The following is a 17,196-nucleotide window of genomic DNA, read 5'->3' on the forward strand; positions in this document are numbered from 1 at the left end:
GAGGCAGGCTCAAATCCTGGACTGACACTCACAGCAGTAAGGCTCCCTCAGGCAAACTGTACAATAACCATAATGATGATGATGATAAATAATACTTAGATAGCTCAAAATCATAGAGAACAATACACACACATGTAATCTTTTGTTCACAAAAACCATAGGAGGCAGATACTATCATTACCTGTTTTTCAGATGTGGAGAGATGAAGTCATTTGTCCAGGACCATATTGCTCTGAGGGTTTGGGACCGGGAAACAGACTCAGACACCAGAGCCCAAATCCCAGCCACTGAGCAAACTCCTCTGAACCTCCCTGTGGCCTTATCTAAGAAGTTTACTCATTCACATGATATCTCAAAGACATAAACTAGATATCCCACATGAAGTTCTTATTACAAAGAGCTGGTAATAAATGTTACCTGTTTCCTTCACCTACATCAACATTCATATTTCCGTATTATTCAGAAGAAGGTTTCCAGACAAAAAGGACACAAAGCAATGCACCATTCCCCCGCACCAATTAACTCCAACTTTGGACAATTTTGCAAATCTACCCTTTTGATGAATGGATGACAGCATGGGGGAAAGAGCAATCTCCTAGGGATGTTCTTTAGAACACTAGTATCACACAGCCCACTCCACGTGTGTGCACACCTGCACACACACACATACTTGTGCATGCACGTGTGCACACATCTGTGATATGATGAGTAAAGAAATATTGTTGCAAGGAAAATCCCAAGAGAGCACTATGGCAGGCTGCCACTAGGGACTAAGGTTCCATGGAACACACTTTGGGATTTTTTTTTTTTTGATTGTGAGAAAAAAGGTCTTGATTAGGAATCAGGAAATCTGAGACCCTGAGCGGATTCTTCCACTGCCCAGCTGCCTAACTACTGCAAGGCAAAGTACCCTTTCTCTGCACTCAGTCTCCTTATTTATATAGTAAGTAAACTTGAAAGAGTTGATGGGAGAGCATTCCATGAAATGGGAACAGCCAGTGCAAAGGTTCCATGCCCGACATTATCAAGAAACTACAAAGAGACTATTGTGAGGACTTCCTTGGTGGCACAGTGGTTAAGAATCCACCTGCCAATGCAGGGGACACGGGTTCGAGCCCTGGTCTGGGAAGATCCCACATGCCGTGGAGCAACTAAGCCCGTGCGCCACAACTACTGAGCCTGTTCTCTAGAGCCCGTGAGCCACAACTACTGAGTCCACGTGCCACAACTACTGAAGCCTGCGTGCTTAGAGCCCCTGCTCCACAACAGGAGAAGCCACCGCAATGAGAAGCCCGCATACCACAACGAAGAGTAGCCCCTGCTCGCCACAACTAGAGAAAGCCCGCGTGCAGCAACAAAGACCCAACGCAGCCAAAACTAACTAACTAAATAAATAATTTTTTAAAAAAGAGAGAGACTCTTATGGCAGGAGGTGAGCCAATGAGGTAAAGAGTAAGTCATTCTGGCTTTGTTCATAGTAAATTGGAGAACAGAGAGTTAGAACAGAGGAGCATCACAGTCTGACTTATGCTTTGCAAGGACCATCTGGCTTCTGTGTTGTAAGGGGGCTAGAGATGAGCAAGGGTAGCATCAGGGGGATCAGATGGGGAAGATTTTTGTGCAAATCCAGATGGGACAGACAGGACGGTGGATAGAACCAGCATATTAGCGATAGAGGTGAGAAATATCATATCCTGCATAAATTTGGAAGATAGAGCCAATAAGATTTCTGGATGAAGTGGACACGAGGTATGAGGGAGAAAGAAGTCACGAATTGCTCTAAGATGTTGGCTTCAACCCCTAGAAGGATGGAGTTGACTGAATGGGGTTGTTTGATGGAAGAGGTTTGGGAGGGCAGGAGATCAGGTTTTTGGTTCAGATAGATCAAGTTTAAGATGCCTTTTAGCAGCAAGATGACAATGGATGGAGAACACCTACCGCACAAGTCTGAAGTATGGAAGAGAGGAGAAATTGATGACATAAACTGCGAAGCCAGTGGCTCATAGGTGGTATTTAAATCCATGGGACCGGGTGACCCAGGAAGTGAGTGTAGAAAAGCACTGCCAAATTGATTGGTTAAAAACTGAAATACTGAAAGGAATGTATTTTAATAATAGACAATAAATATCGAGAGCCATGCACAGTCTTCTATCTGCCATTTATTCTTTGTATTCAGTAAGTACAGCTCAGCCTATAAATCCTGGGCCCCTCCTGGACCCAAGGTATCCATTCATCTTCTCTCCTTCCCTCCCCCTCCTCTGTCTCTAAACACTTGAGTGTAAAGATTTATCTCAGTTGGGGCAGACACAGGCCGGAAGAAATCCCATTGTGGCATCTATGCCTATGCCTAATCCTTATTGCTCAATCTGCTGTGTCAATACCCTGCCCTGTGAGAGTATTAGGAACTTTCCCAACTACAAATAAAGGACATTGGGGGCTTCCCTGGTGGCGCAGTGGTTCAGAGTCCACCTGCCGATGCAGGGGACGCGGGTTCATGCCCCGGTCCGGGAAGATCCCACATGCGGCGGAGCGGCTGGGTCCGTGAGCCATGGCCGCTGAGCCTGCACGTCTGGAGCCTGTGCTCCGCAACGGGAGAGGCCGCAACAGTGAGAGGCCCGTGTACCACAGAAAAAAAAAACCCACCTCTAGGGAGCACTCTTCAGCAGTGTGGCATTTCCCAGGGATGCCATGATCTTTATCATCCCCAGGCCTTTGCACATGCTGTTCTCAATGACTGAGATTCCCCTCCAGCCTTCACTCGACTAGTAGAACCCCCGTCTCCTGGATAACCTGTCGTGATGCCTCCCGAGTGAGGAGACGGCATCCCTGTCCTCCCTCAGCACCTTAGCACCTTGTCCCTGCTTTCTTGTTCCATTTCTGACATCACTTTATTAACTTACATCTCTTTCTCCCATGGCAGGTTGGAGACAACTTGAGTTCATGGCTCTTTCTCAACGTTCTGCCCAGAATTCCTAGGACAGAGCCGACGAGAGCAAGAGCTCCAAGTCTCCAAAATGGGTAAAATAATGAGGAAATAAATACAAGAACAAGAGACGACCCTGGGTCTGTTTTACAAGGGGCAATTTGTGCAAGGGTTGCATGGGAGGCATGCTACATATTCCTTCTTGAGAAAGATGACAGTAGAGGAAGCTTTAATGGGTAGAAAAGGGGGGGGGCAAGAGATCTTCTCCGAGGAATCTATTTATGGAAAGATCTTTTGTCAAAGAAGTGTGAATAGATTTGGTTAAGCAAATGCCTTCCAGTCTTTGGCTGGAAGGATTCAATTCCCAGTACATCATCCCCTGATTATTCAAGGAAAACATCCAGATAGGTGCCAGGCAACCAGGAAAGGAAGTTTGAGCAGGAGGGAAAGTCGTGCTCTGTAGTTGTGTTGTTTGCAGAAGTGCAAGTGTTTAAAGAAGTTGGAGGCAGGTGCAGTCATCGTAACATCTGAACACCCTTGTCTGCCCAAGCCAAACAAAACGTGCCTCGTGAAGTAGAAAGCAAATGCATGGACTCTGGGGTGCAGGCATCCCCGCAAGAAACCCTCCACCTGGCCACCTGCACAATGTGCAAAACTGAGCCAGACTTGGAACCCATGTCAGGCTCTGCTTCCTCTATGATTTAGGGATAATACTACATCCCTTGTAGAATTGTGGGGTTACGTGAGGCTATTTGTAATAATAATTTTATAATTTTCTACTCCAAATAAATTCTGGTTGATTCTAGTGGGATGAGACATAAAAGTTTCATGCAATGACACTAAAGAGATTTTTTCAGAGACAGCATAGAATTTCACCCTTTCTGGGAGCACAGCATGCCAATGAAAGCAAAGTTCTGCCTACTTTTAGGAAGAGCAGCAAAGAATCAGCCTTCCAGGCATGTCTTTTCTTTTCCCAAACAGTAACTGCAGTGACCTGAGTGCCAATTCCTGGGATCTGTGAGGCCGTGGAGACCCAGACATCAGTGACGTGGGAGATTTTTAGATTCCCACTGTTCACAAATGCTCCTTTACTCAGAAGGTGGAGATTCCCTGCCTGATGCCATGAAGATTCTTAATCAGTGTTTAATTCCTCTGAGCTTTGTAAAATGCCTTCTGCAGAAGTCTAAGATGAGATGGAACAGAGATTTGAGATTAAACAAGGACTGTTAGGGTGACGATCCTTTCCTCCCTCACCCTGTTGGATGATACAAGAGCTTGGTCAAGCAGAGTATTCAACTTCATCAACATTACCAGGGGCTTGGAAGGAAGACACGTGGGAAAAGTCCTTCATTTTCAGGGTGTCCTGTCTATATTATCAAGAGTGAAGTGTTTCCTAATCATTCAAGAACAAAAATGTCATGACAACTGTAAATAATGAAATGCATTTTAATATGTAAAAAAATAAAAGAAGCAAAATGTCCCCAAATTGAGCACTGGTTAAATAAATTATGATGGAGTCCTATGATGGAATTCTTTGCAGCTATTAAGCATGTTTTAAAGGGACATAGAGGGTGATGAAAAATGTTCACAACCTGGAAAGAGAGAAAATAGAGAACAAACTAATATATTAGATTTTTGTAAAGCAAAACACATGTGCATATGAAATACTGTCTACCTGGTGTAAAAGGAGAGAAAGAGAGATACAGGTAGAAAGAGAGAGAGAGAGAGAGAGAGAGGGTTCTGATTACAAAAGTGATATGTATATTGTGAAAAATAAGGAAAAGTACAAGGATGAAAATGTCACCATAATTCTTTCACTAGGCAAAACTATATGTGTGTGCTATTGAAAGTTTATTTTTTTAATTTTTATTGGAGTATAGTTGCTTTACAATGCTGTGTTAGTTTCTACTGTACAGCAAAGTGAATCAGCTATACATATACATATATTCTCTCTTTTTTGGATTTCCTTCCCATTTAGGTCACCACAGAGCACTGAGTAGAGTTCCCTGAAATGCATTTAAAATTGCTTTTTTTTTTTTTTTTTTTTTTTTTTTTTTTTTTTTCCTTTTTGCGGTATGCGGGCCTCTCACTGTTGTGGCCTCTCCCGCTGCGGAGCACAGGCTCCGGACGCGCAGGCCCAGCGGCCACGGCTCACGGGCCCAGCCGCTCCGCGGCATATGGGATCCTCCCAGACCGGGGCACGAACCCGTATCCCCTGCATCGGCAGGCGGACTCTCAACCACCTGCGCCACCAGGGAGGCCCCTAAAATTGCTTTTGAGCAACATTTGACAACAGTTGGGAATGAAACCAGAGCAGTTAAGGACTTTCCTCTCTTCTATCTTCTACTCTGACCCAAGATCCACTCAAAGACCCTTCTAGAAAAGAAACATGCTATAGTTCAGTATACCTCTATTGACGATTGTATCTCATGAGTTTCCCTAAAGCTATTATTTCTTTAGATATGTACTGTGTATTGGAAAGTTAGTAAGAGAGTAGATCTTAAATGATCTCACACACACACACACACAATGGTAACTATCTGAGCTGAGGGATGTCTGGACTAACCATACTGTAAGCCTTTCATGATATATACATATATGAAATCATCACACATACACCTTAAACTTACACAATATTATACATCAATTACATCTCAATAAAGGCAGAAGGACTGTGGCATTTTCACTTTATAGATTCCAAAAATGAGATAAAGAACAGAAAGCAGAATTTCCCCCATTGAGGCCAATACAAGTCAGCATGGAGTCCATTAGGTTTCCGACTGGCAAGGAGACCTCTTCCTGGGAGATCAGTAGTGATGAATTTAAATAGCTGCCTAAAATATAAAAAGGATCACCCAGTCCAGAGTCTGACCAGGCCAGTGGTCTGCTCCAGCCCTGGCACTGACCAGCTGAGGACCATCTGGTGCAGAGTTTGCACTGTAATCAATGGGACAGAGAGGCCAGAGAGGGCTTAACGCACTTTGGCAGCACTGCCAGGCCTAGCTCTCTAACTAGATGCTTTACAAATATCACCTCATGACTTCTAATAGAGATCCTGCAAAACAAGTACGGAAACCGAGAAAGTAACTCGCCCACGGGTACCCGGCTAGTTGCAGAAGATGTGGAAATAGATCCAAGGTCTCTGTCTCTTAGACCAGATCTGGGTCTCTGCTCTGCCCTCTACACCACGTCCATGACCACATGCCCTGTCGTTCTCCTTGAGAGGCCTGAGCGAGGACCATTGTGAGCACAAAACTAGAAAGGGCCACACTCTTCAGTGGCTTTCTGTTCCACCTTTATTCCTTCAGGAGGTTATTAGGCCCTGTGGGTGGTTCTGAGCTCACCAGAGACATTTTAATCTCTGCAGGCCAACTCTCAGCCCCCTGGAAGGAGCTTTTCTTTACAGATCTGCTGAGCATGTCCTCAGCCAGGGGTTAAGAGGATAAAAGGCTTAAAGCAGCAGGCTTATGAAGTCACAGATTCAAAGGGAAATAAAAAGGAAAAAAAAAATGGGACAGGGTAATTGTTAACAGGAATGTGGATTTGCTAGAAAAATAATCCAGAAGGTCCATCTACATAAGCCCTTGGGTAACTGACGTCTGTTCACTCTCCATAGGAATAATTATTAAAAATGCCGTTTTAGTGCTCGCTTCGGCAGCATATATTCTAAAACTGGAACTATACAGAGAAGATAGCATGGCCCCTGCACAAGGATGATGCACAAATTCGTTAAGCGTTCCATATTTCTGAGGTCTGATGATACACACACACACACACACACACACACACACACACACACACACACACCACACCTTGAGTACTGATGTTTCCCAGAGAGGCCTATATGCCGGAATATGTAGCCAAGAAGTAAAACCTAGCAAAGTAAAAATATTTGAATGGAGACTTCTAAAGATGGTGAGAGTTAAATTGCTTCAAAGAAGGACATTGAGACAAATATTTGAGGGACATAAATCCCTTTATTAGTGTCAGTATATTACTGGTTCTTAAATAACAGTTTTACTAAAGAAGCCACATTTATAATAATTATATTCTTGTTTATCCTCAGTATTACTTAAACAGATATTAAAAATAAAAAACTTATTGTGGGGAGAAAAAATGCCATTTTATGGGGAAAGAGAGATCAAATTTTGATGAAAATAATAATCATGGAATTTCACAGAAAGACTTAAAGATCATTGAGCCTATCTACCCTCCTTGTGCTAGATGGAACCCTTGGCTGCAAGTGATAAAAATCCCAAATCAAACCATGTATAATCCCCACTCCCTTTCAAAAGGGTAGGAATGAATGAAAAGGCTCGTGACATATTTTAATAAGAGAAGTAAAGAAAAGGATTGTTTCCGACAGAACCAGACAAATCAATGAATTGCTCTCTGGCAAGCAAAGATAACTGTATTTCTGAGTCTATTACAGCACATCAGGGCTGGTTAGCTAATTTCCCAGGGAGCTTAGCTGTCACTGGGTATCAGTCCACAGTGGGGATGTCAGGGCATAAACACAAGATGGGATTTTCTTTCAGGAATCACTTAACTTGGGAGCCAACCATTTTCACTCTGGTAGAGACAAGGCAGGTGAGTTTGTTCTAAGGGGATTTCAATCCTAACATTTCTACGAGCATTGGACCTTCCACATAAGATCTGATCATATTGATTATAGTTCTTTTTTGTGCAACTATTCTGTGGGCAGGACAGAATTTATACGTAAAATCATCTAAAACCTCTGAGTAGGGAAAATTTTCTAAATGACCTTGTAGATAACGGGTGGAGGAAAGACAGGAGGTGAATCTGAACATCAAACAATGAAAACCTTCACTCAGGAAGAAAATCACTTTGATTCAGAGCCTTGTCTTGAGTTAAGACTGAAAATGAAATCTGAATTCATTTTCAAGGACAAATGTTAGCTCCCTTTCAGCTAACACTATTAGAAATGAAGGTTCATGCTCTCATAAGCAGGCATGAATTATTAATATATTAATGACTTACACGTATCCAGGCAATGGGTTTTATAATTAATTGTTCACTTAAGCATCTCCTTATGAGAAAATTATTGTAAATGAAATAATAGCTTCCCTTTTGCTTTCTGGCTCCCAGAACCCATGCTAGAAAGCCAGGGTGGCATCTCTATAGGTTCCTGAGCAGAAGGCATGTGCAAAGGCATGTGTTAAGATCCAGTCTCCTGTTGGGGAAGAAGAGATGTCACAACCGTATAATGAAAGAAGAGATTTATGTCTCTTTTTCTTAACGATAAAGAGGTTATCAACAACAGAGTGATGTATATGCACTTAGTTCTAATCCAGTCATTCTCAACCTTGGGGTTACCTGGGGAACTTTAGAAAGTGCTGATGCCTGGGTCCCACCCCAGAATTTTTTTATTTTTAAATAAATTTGTCTGGAGGGTGGATTTTCCAGTTCTCCGGATGATTCTAGTACACAGCCTAGGTTGATATTTTCACAGAAACTTTTCCAACAGTGCTTCCTGTGCTTTTCAACCAGAACCACCTGGAGAACATGTTTAAAAAAAGGTTTCCTGAGCCTCACAACCAGAGATGCTGACTCAGCACATCTGAAACAGGTTCTGAGACCTTGCATCTCTCATCAGCCCCCAGGTAATGGTGATGCTGCTGGCCCAGCCACACTCTGACTAGCACTGATTTAAATAGTACACTAGGAATCAGGGACTGTTTTATCTTTATGACTATCATTTAATGAAGATCCATGTGACCCCATACCTAAGCTGTTCTTGATCTGTCAGGGTGCACCAGGCTCTATGCTGGGCACTGGCCATATGAAGTCACGTAAGATGGAGTCCTTAGCCTGAAGGAGCTTGGATCCAGTTGAGAAGAAGATAAAGCCACACATGACATCACTATCATTCCCTTTTGCAGCCTAGCCCTCCCCCCACAGCAATCTAAGAAAGTTTGTGGCAGTTGACATTAATATCTCTATAATCACACGTCCAGTAAAAGATAAGCTGGGATGAATTCTATAACCCTCTTACCCCCATCCACTTCTCCATTCCTACTCTTCACTGCACTTTGGTCTTTCAGGTTGGCTCTGCTTCCTGACACCGCTGAGCCCTTCCGGTCCTGCCCTTCCAGGTCTTCTGCTCGGCCAACGCCCGCCCAGCATTCAAATGATAGCTTATCTCCTACCAAGACATCTTCTCTGACTCTGCCCACAGACTGGCTTCCTGCTTTTGTTTCACAGCACAGCACCCGAATCTGTCTTTGTTATAGACCGTATCACACACCAAGGTCATTTTCTATGTATGTATCCATCTCCCTCATTAGCTGGTAAACACTTGGAAGGCAGAATATCTTTCATCTTCATCCTTATGGAGCCTATAACCCAATAATGTATGCTTACTAGTGTTTGTGGTCGTGCGTGTGTGAGTGGATGACAGAATAAAACACATGAGGTACGCTTTAGAAACAGGGAGAAGAGGGATTCATAAAAACCGGGCTGAGTACAGTAGGAGAACATCAATCAATATACAGAAGGGGTTTGGAGAGGAGGTTATATTTGTGTGGGAACGTGCAGAGGGTAGAATTTTCAAGGCAGATATTGGGGGGGAGGGTCAAGAATGGTCTGAGTATAGACAGTAAGATGGAGGAAGTTTAAGTTCAAACCATTCAGTCTCTGAGCACTGGGCTGAGGAGTGAGAAAACGAGATGGTCTCAACAACCCTTTGGGGTAATAACTCTTCTAATAGTGTTAAGGGTGGATTGGAAGCCAGGATTTTCTAGTAGAAGCGACAATTTAGACAGCATCTACTAGATACCAGGTTCCATGCTAGCTGCTTTGCATATATTAATTAATGCAACTAGTGCCATAACCATTCCTATTACCCCACAAGATAGACTTTGTCATCACCATTTTAGAGTGATAGCGGTTTTAAAGGGACATGTTCTCAGAGCTTATAAGTGGCAGAGCTTAGCTTCAGAGCCAGGTCCGACCCCAAAGCCAGGCTCCCAAGTGCCTCCCTGCCCCTGCCTTTTTATCAGGATGAGTCTCACTGCCAAGTACAGGGGTGACAATTCATGATGCTTTTGACTGGTTTCAGGAGATGCTTTTCCGTTGAGAATTCACCTCAGTCAACACAGACCTTGCATAAATGCAAGTTGACTGTTCAAAGCAAACATCACCAAAAAGCAGTATGCATTCTGGGACTAGAAAAACTATTGACAAATATAAATGTGCTGTAAGCAAGTAACTCCCTGATCAGGGCAAATCCTCACTCAGTATTCTCAGTTCTGTATCCATGCGGTTCCGACACAACATCTCACAAGAAATCAAGAAGGGGTGTCTATCTGGGCAGATGGGGTACATGAGCTATAGCACATTTGTAAGATAGGCCCATAGGCACTGCTCATCAACTGGAGAAGCAGGTGGAACCTGGATGACCACAGCCAAACGCAACCCTAAGAAGGGCGCTCTCCTCCCTTTGCAAGCCCCAGCTCTGATTTCTACCATCCCAAGGACAGTATGGAGCACACATTTAATCATATATCCTCACACCCCACAAAAGGGGCCAGCTTCCCCAAATCCCATCTTCCTTTGCTTTAATGACATCAGGAGATCATCCACTTTCTTTCACCCAGGCTCCCACCTTGCCTACTAGGTCTGGACTGAAGCTATCACATCCCCACAGAGTGCTTGCTAGGAAAGTAATTACATTTCACCATCCTCATGGCTCCTGTAGGATTCAGAGTGGAAAATTCCTTGGCCCTTGAGCATCAGGGACCACGCCTGTCAGAAACTCCCCTGGCAGATGCAGAATCCTGGCTGGCATCATGCCCAGCCTGTCCACAGCTCCCTGTAGGCAGAATCCAGGGGGCTGGGGACCATTCACGTCAAGGTCTTATTGCACATGGGACCTTAGAGATCCTAGCACTCCCTCCACCCCCGAGAGGTCTAATCGCCTTCATCCAAAAGATGCCCTAGCTTGTTCATGGAGGTAGCTCAAATGAAACCCACCCTCAAGCAAGTTTGATCATACAGTTATGCCCTCATCCACATCGAAGTGTGTGCCTAGATTTCCACACTCCTTGACACCATGAAATAGTAGCATTAAGAGCTAGAAGAAAGTTGTGAGAGTTCTCCTTGCTCTGCTAGATGGACCAGTGGTCTCCAACGTTGATTTGCATGTTTACCAGTAAAAACATTTTGGGGCATGCAACCCCAATATATGTATATTTATTTATAAATCATATACATGTACAGTTCTACTTGTATATAGTATGCATTATAAACACAAGAAAAGGTATTTTAAAAGATTAGATAAGAAATGTGATAATTCATGTTTTAAAAATAATTATTTTATGTATTGATGGAACACATAACTTTTGTAATATATACATACACAGTAATAAAATTGTATACATAACATATATAATATATTATATATACAGTGGTAATATATATACAGTAATATACAATAATAAAATTATATATAATATATTATGCATGTTAAAATACATATATATATATATATATATATATATATATATACATAGAACAGTGATTCAGTGGTCTGGTTTTAATTCAGACTAATTCAACATTAGACTTTAGCAGTGAATGCAGCTAAACGAGATGCTTCCCCAAACCACATAGATCTGGAAAGAAGAAAAGAACACCACAGGCTTATCGAATAATTCATGATTTCCATATTCATTTTCAACCTCCCTTACCGCCTGCACAGGGCTCTCTTTGTGTTCTGGATGTGCCATTTTGAAATGTCTTGTTAACGATGACGATTTCATACAAGCTTTAGTCAATATCAGATGGTCAATATACAGTTCAGATGAGGTACATTATTAATAATTATGGTTACAAGTCCATATGTAAGTGCACATATCTCAGTCTACTTAGTGTTGGGCTCGGATGAACTGGTGATTCCATCTCAGTGTGGGACTTAGTGAGATCATGCATGTAAAATGTCAAATTCAGAGTATATCCTGAAAAAGTAGGAGCAGCTATATTTTAATTGTGTATTTAAAAAAGACATTGTAAATTCTCAGTTTTTGAGAGATCTGGGTACAGGTTTTATGATATGTGGTTTGGGGAGATGGCCCCTAGACATATTGATCCTACAGACACCTTTCTTATCAGAGCTACCCAGGCAAGCTTCATTTCCAATAAATTCACTTTCCTTTAACACTGACTGACAGATTTAATGGAAAGAGAAAGTAGGAAGAGGCGCAGGAGGAGAAATTAGAGAGAAATTAGCATTTCCTGGTCTTCGTCAATTTATGGCTTATTTTCAAATGCACTAAAAGTTTGGATTTTCCACTTGGCAGGAAAAATAATACAAATTCTTTCCTCATTAACCCAAAATTCCCTATGACCCGTCCTCACCACCAAGATCTGCCAGAGAAAAAACGAAACAAAACAAATATGTAAACAAATACAAATAGTGAAAGCATACTCACCCTCTCTGAAAGAGATCCACATTATAAAATTTATGTAGCTCTACAGAAAACTCAACCGTGCCTTGTACTTCAGACATGATCTTTTTGGTTCATTACCTAAAAAACAAGAGGGAAATGAACAGCTTGAGGTCACATCAGCCAAACACAGAGAGCCTGGGCTTCTACAACTGGAACTCAAACAGCACTGATTTAGATGGACAAGGGTATCTGACCAACGGGACCATGACATGTCCTCTGGACACCATCACCCAGGGGTTCCTATTATAGCAAAGACACAGAGAGATGAAGTAACTTAGGAATGTCACACAGCTCACACCTCCAAGAACTGGGACTCAGAGCCAGATACACTAATTCTAAAGCTGGGCTAGTTCCCTGCCCTTCCTCACCTGTCAGCACCTGGAGGCACTGGCACCCCAGCTATGAGCACATGCTTCATGGCCAACAGAGCAGGAATCCCCACTCCTCCACTCTCTACTTGTGTGACCTTGAGCAAGTCAACTGAGCCTATCCCATCCTCAGTTTCCTCATCTGTCACAGGAGGACTGGAAATGGCATATAACTCTGATAGACAATGGGGAGATTAAATAAATCTGCCACATAGAGCACTTTGCACAGTTCCCAATATGTAGTAAAAAGCTCATAAATGTAAGAGACAATTAATAATGATTAATAATAATGAATGAAGATGGTTCTATCATTGTTAGTATAAACGTAGCCTCTAAAGATCTATGGTGCCTGGAGTGCAAGGACAAATGTGTTTTCTACTGAGCAGAGGAAGCAGAGGTAGTGGGCGCTATCGCCAAGCAGATGCTGAACCCAACATGACAGGTTGTTGATTTTCCAAGCCAGGAGACCCTGGGCCAATAATAAGAAGGTTGGATAGGAAAGATGAAAGGGTACAAAATTAAAATATTCCCAGTCTAGGATGAGAAACAAATTGACAGGGAGACTCAAGGCAGGATGGATTTTCTGAGGATATGAAATCACCTAGATATCAGAGATTTGGAGGAAGCAAAAGCAACTGACTTTTACTGAGCATTTACTGTATTCTTGGTGCTGCATTTTTTTTTTTTTTTTTTTTTTTTTTTTTTTTTGCGGTACGCGGGCCTCTCACTGTTGTGGCCTCTCTCGTTGCGGAGCACAGGCTACGGACGCGCAGGCTCAGTGACCATGGCTCACGGGCCCAGCCGCTCTGCGGCATGTGGGATCTTCCTGGACCGGGGCACGAACCCATGTCCCCTGCATTGGCAGGTGGACTCTCAACCACTGCGCCACCAGGGAAGCCCGGTGCTGCATATTTTATGTGAGTCGTCTGATTCTGTCCAAGAAGAATGTTGTGATAAAAGTTCTTGCCCCATAGGGCAGACAAGGAAAAGGATCAGAAAGTCTCCAACCTGGAGCCTCTTTGTGACTCCAGAATATTCTAGTGGTGTGTACTTTTGGGAAGCAGCCTCAGTTTACTACCATGTGTAATGGGACAGTACAAGCTACCTAGGAGGAGGATAGGAGATAATTACTTGCAATTCCTTGCAATTGAGCAGGTTCTGGGGGAACTAGAAGGTTCTAAATAGGTAGCAGCTGGCATGATCTTGGGGAGGGGAGAGAATAAGAGGTGGACGGGGGGAGTAAGAGGAAATTTGGTCTCTCCTAGCTGGCAAGCGGTGATCGGTACCTAAGTCTCCTTTCAAAGCCACTCTTCTTTCTGCCCCCAAGACACCTTGAGAACCAGACCACCATCGCTGGGGTTCAGAGCACAACTTCACTGCAGCTGATGGGGCCATGCTCGGCCAGCTCCCCAGAATAAGAGCACAGGGGATTAACGAGGCCTTAGCTGCATCTCAGCTCTGGCAAGGGTGCCATCCGGGGCAACATATCAAAAGACACAGGATTCCGCATGCCACATTAAAATGCAGCAGATCCTAGGACCCAACCTCTATAAATTCTGCAGGATGGAATTTCAAGCTGATGAGCCTGGAAAAGCCTCAGAAAAAGTGCTGAAAACCTATTTCCCTAATGCATGACCCATCGAGGCGCTCCCCGGTCCTGCCGAATGCATCGGAGCCAGCGAAGGTCAGAACCCGCCACTCAATTTCAATTTCAAGGCATTTCCAGTAAAAGGCCAGTGGAGGGGCCAGCAGATAGAGCCACTCTGGGCTTCATTTCGTTTTCACATTCAACAGCAACCACTGCATCTCCCCTCTTTCTCACCACCCCACTCAGTCTCAATCCTTAAAACACTGCAGAGCTGGCAAAGACATCTGACACCCTTGCTTGTGGTTATCTGTTCCAGTAATGCCTGAACCCCCATGATCTCTGCTCCTGGGGGGAGCTTATGGAGGATCAGAGTGAGGGCAGGAACAGGACACCCCTACATCCACAGGCTAAGCACTGTTCGGGGATTTCCATTCATCACTTCACACGCATCTCAAAACCTCTCTGAGGCAGGTAGTATTGACTCTGATTCACACAGGGGAGCATCCATGCCCCAGGAGGGAAGAACACTGACCCGGGAGCCCATCGCTTTGGTTTTCTGGCGCCAGTCCTTACTTGCAGAAGGGCTGAGACAGTGTTTTTCTTGCGGGGGTTGGGGGTGGAATTAATGTTTAGAAGAAAAAAATATGTAATACATAGAGAGGACCGTACAGAATATTTTCTCCTGAGAAGATGCACCCTACACTCCTACTGTTCAGGGACTCATAGGATGCAATCCTGGAACATGTAGATGCAAACACAGCTTCCTGGTGGGGAAGCTGCCTTTTCCTTTTTAATACCATGTGACGGGCTTCCCTGGTGGCGCAGTGGTTGAGAATCTGCCTGCTAATGCAGGGGACATGGGTTTGAGCCCTGGTCTGGGAAGATCCCACATGCCACGGAGCAACTAGGCCCGTGAGCCACAACTACTGAGCCTGCGCGTCTGGAGCCTGTGCTCCGCAACAAGAGAGGCCGCGACAGTGAGACCCGTGCACCGCGATGAAGAGTGGCCCCTGCTCGCCGCAACTAGAGGACCTCGCACAGAAACGAAGACCCAACACAGCCATAAATAAATAAATAAACAAATGTGGGGTTAAAAAAAAAATACCACGTGATTCATTATAGCCAAACACCAATTCAATGAGGACGACGCGAGCTCACATTTAAAATATCAGTTTTAAAACTCCACATTGATTTTGCTGGTAACTGTACTAGGTCCACTTTGTAGGAGGTGCAGGAATCTGCAGGAATCCAAAACCACTGGTTTTATAGCACAGGGAACTCTGTTCCATGTTACGTGGCAGCCTGGATGGGAGGGGAGTCTGGGGGACAATGGATACATGTATATGTGTGGCTGAGTCGCTTTGCTGTGCACCTGAAACTATCACAGCATTGTGAATCGGCTCTATGCCAATATAAAATCACAAGTTTTAACAGAATCACTGGCTTCGGTCCCAACGCTCTCCTTGATCTTTCTGAGGACTACAGCGCGCACAGTGACAGGGCTGATTTACAGGTGTGGTCCCCCGGCCGGAAGCACCAGCATCCCTTTATGAAAACAAATTCTTGGGTCCCACCAGGACCGACTAAATCAGAAAGGGCAGGAGTGAGGCTCAAGAATCTGTGCTTTCACAGGTCCTCCAGGGAATTCTGATGCAAACACTCATCGGAGAACCGCCGGTGCAGAGACGAGAGTCACGGACTTAGGCAGACCCGAGTGGACTCGGTTCCTCGCAAGCTCCGTGCCTTTGGGCCCATCGCTTTGTTCATCTCTCTGTCCCTCTGTTTCCTCCTGTCCAGCTGGGAATAATAAGAGTACCCGCCCCATAAAGTTGTCTTCACGGTCAGTAGAGATCACGTGTTAGAGCATACAGACAATACACACGTGACATATGCACTGAACGACACACGGCTCACACTCAACACGTCCGACACACATACATATCACACTCACACACCTGGTACAGACCCAGACACACACACACACAAACACACGACATACCCACACACAGTACCCATCAAACACACAAGATGCCCATGGCACATACACAACACACCCCACCCACAAAACACACAACCCCACACACACCCCAGGCATCTCTGCACTAACTGCCTACCACAAAAGAGCCCCACCATGTTCTAGTGGCTTCAATGCTTCTGTTACATTTGGTGTGATCCTGATGTGCTCAAGGTCAAACAAGCATTTCCTGAGGTCGTGCCTGGGTTCAAGGGCACCCATGCAAACCTCCCTCTGCTCAGAAAAGTGAGTAGTTTCTCCCCACCTGGAGCTGGTCTTCACAGCCTCAGCCTGGACTATTCCCACCTCCGGGCACAAAGCTTTCCTCCCCCCTCCATGTCAGAGCTGAGCTTGAATCCACCCCCCTTAGTTCTTATACCACAGGATCTTCCAAGGCCCCATTTCTCCATGGGTACTGCAGGCGGAATGTCAGTGCATTAAAGTGGCTCTGAGGACTGAAGATTATCATGTACATAAAGGGCTTCAGCCATTTCCTGGCAAATTGTCAATCACTCATCAGTGGAAGCAGTTAGTATTTTTATTTCTGCCTTCAACACTGTTGGCAGAAATTCAAAAGGCCCCTCATGTTGGGCTTCCCTGGTGGCGCAGTGGTTGGGAGTCCGCCTGCCGATGCAGGAGATACGGGTTCATGCCCCAGTCCAGGAGGATCCCACATGCCGCGGAGCAGCTGGGCCCGTGAGCCATGGCCGCTGAGCCTGCGCGTCCAGAGCCTGTGCTCCGCAATGGGAGAGGCCACAACAGTGAGAGGTCCACATACTGCAAAAAAAAAAAAAAAGGCCCTCATGCAATCCAGACCCAAAGCACTATCCCTCTCT

General features: G+C 44.5%; 1 protein-coding gene and 1 non-coding gene across 2 annotated transcripts in view; one reads left to right on the forward strand and one right to left on the reverse strand.

The window, feature by feature from the left end:
- The window catches only part of FAM135B (family with sequence similarity 135 member B), a 166,827-nt gene extending 154,378 nt beyond the window's left edge, over positions 1–12,449 (reverse strand). The window contains exon 1 of the mRNA XM_060116030.1: positions 12,373–12,449. Within this exon, the coding sequence (XP_059972013.1) occupies positions 12,373–12,449 (77 nt within the window). The remainder of the gene's footprint in view (positions 1–12,372) is intronic.
- Positions 6,566–6,671, forward strand: LOC132501110 (U6 spliceosomal RNA). The gene has a single exon (XR_009534150.1). It is a non-coding gene; the product is annotated as a U6 spliceosomal RNA (small nuclear RNA).
- Positions 12,450–17,196: the final 4,747 nt, after the last annotated feature.

Source organism: Mesoplodon densirostris, chromosome 13 (assembly GCF_025265405.1).
Source record: "Mesoplodon densirostris isolate mMesDen1 chromosome 13, mMesDen1 primary haplotype, whole genome shotgun sequence".
NCBI classification, from domain to species: domain Eukaryota; kingdom Metazoa; phylum Chordata; class Mammalia; order Artiodactyla; family Ziphiidae; genus Mesoplodon; species Mesoplodon densirostris.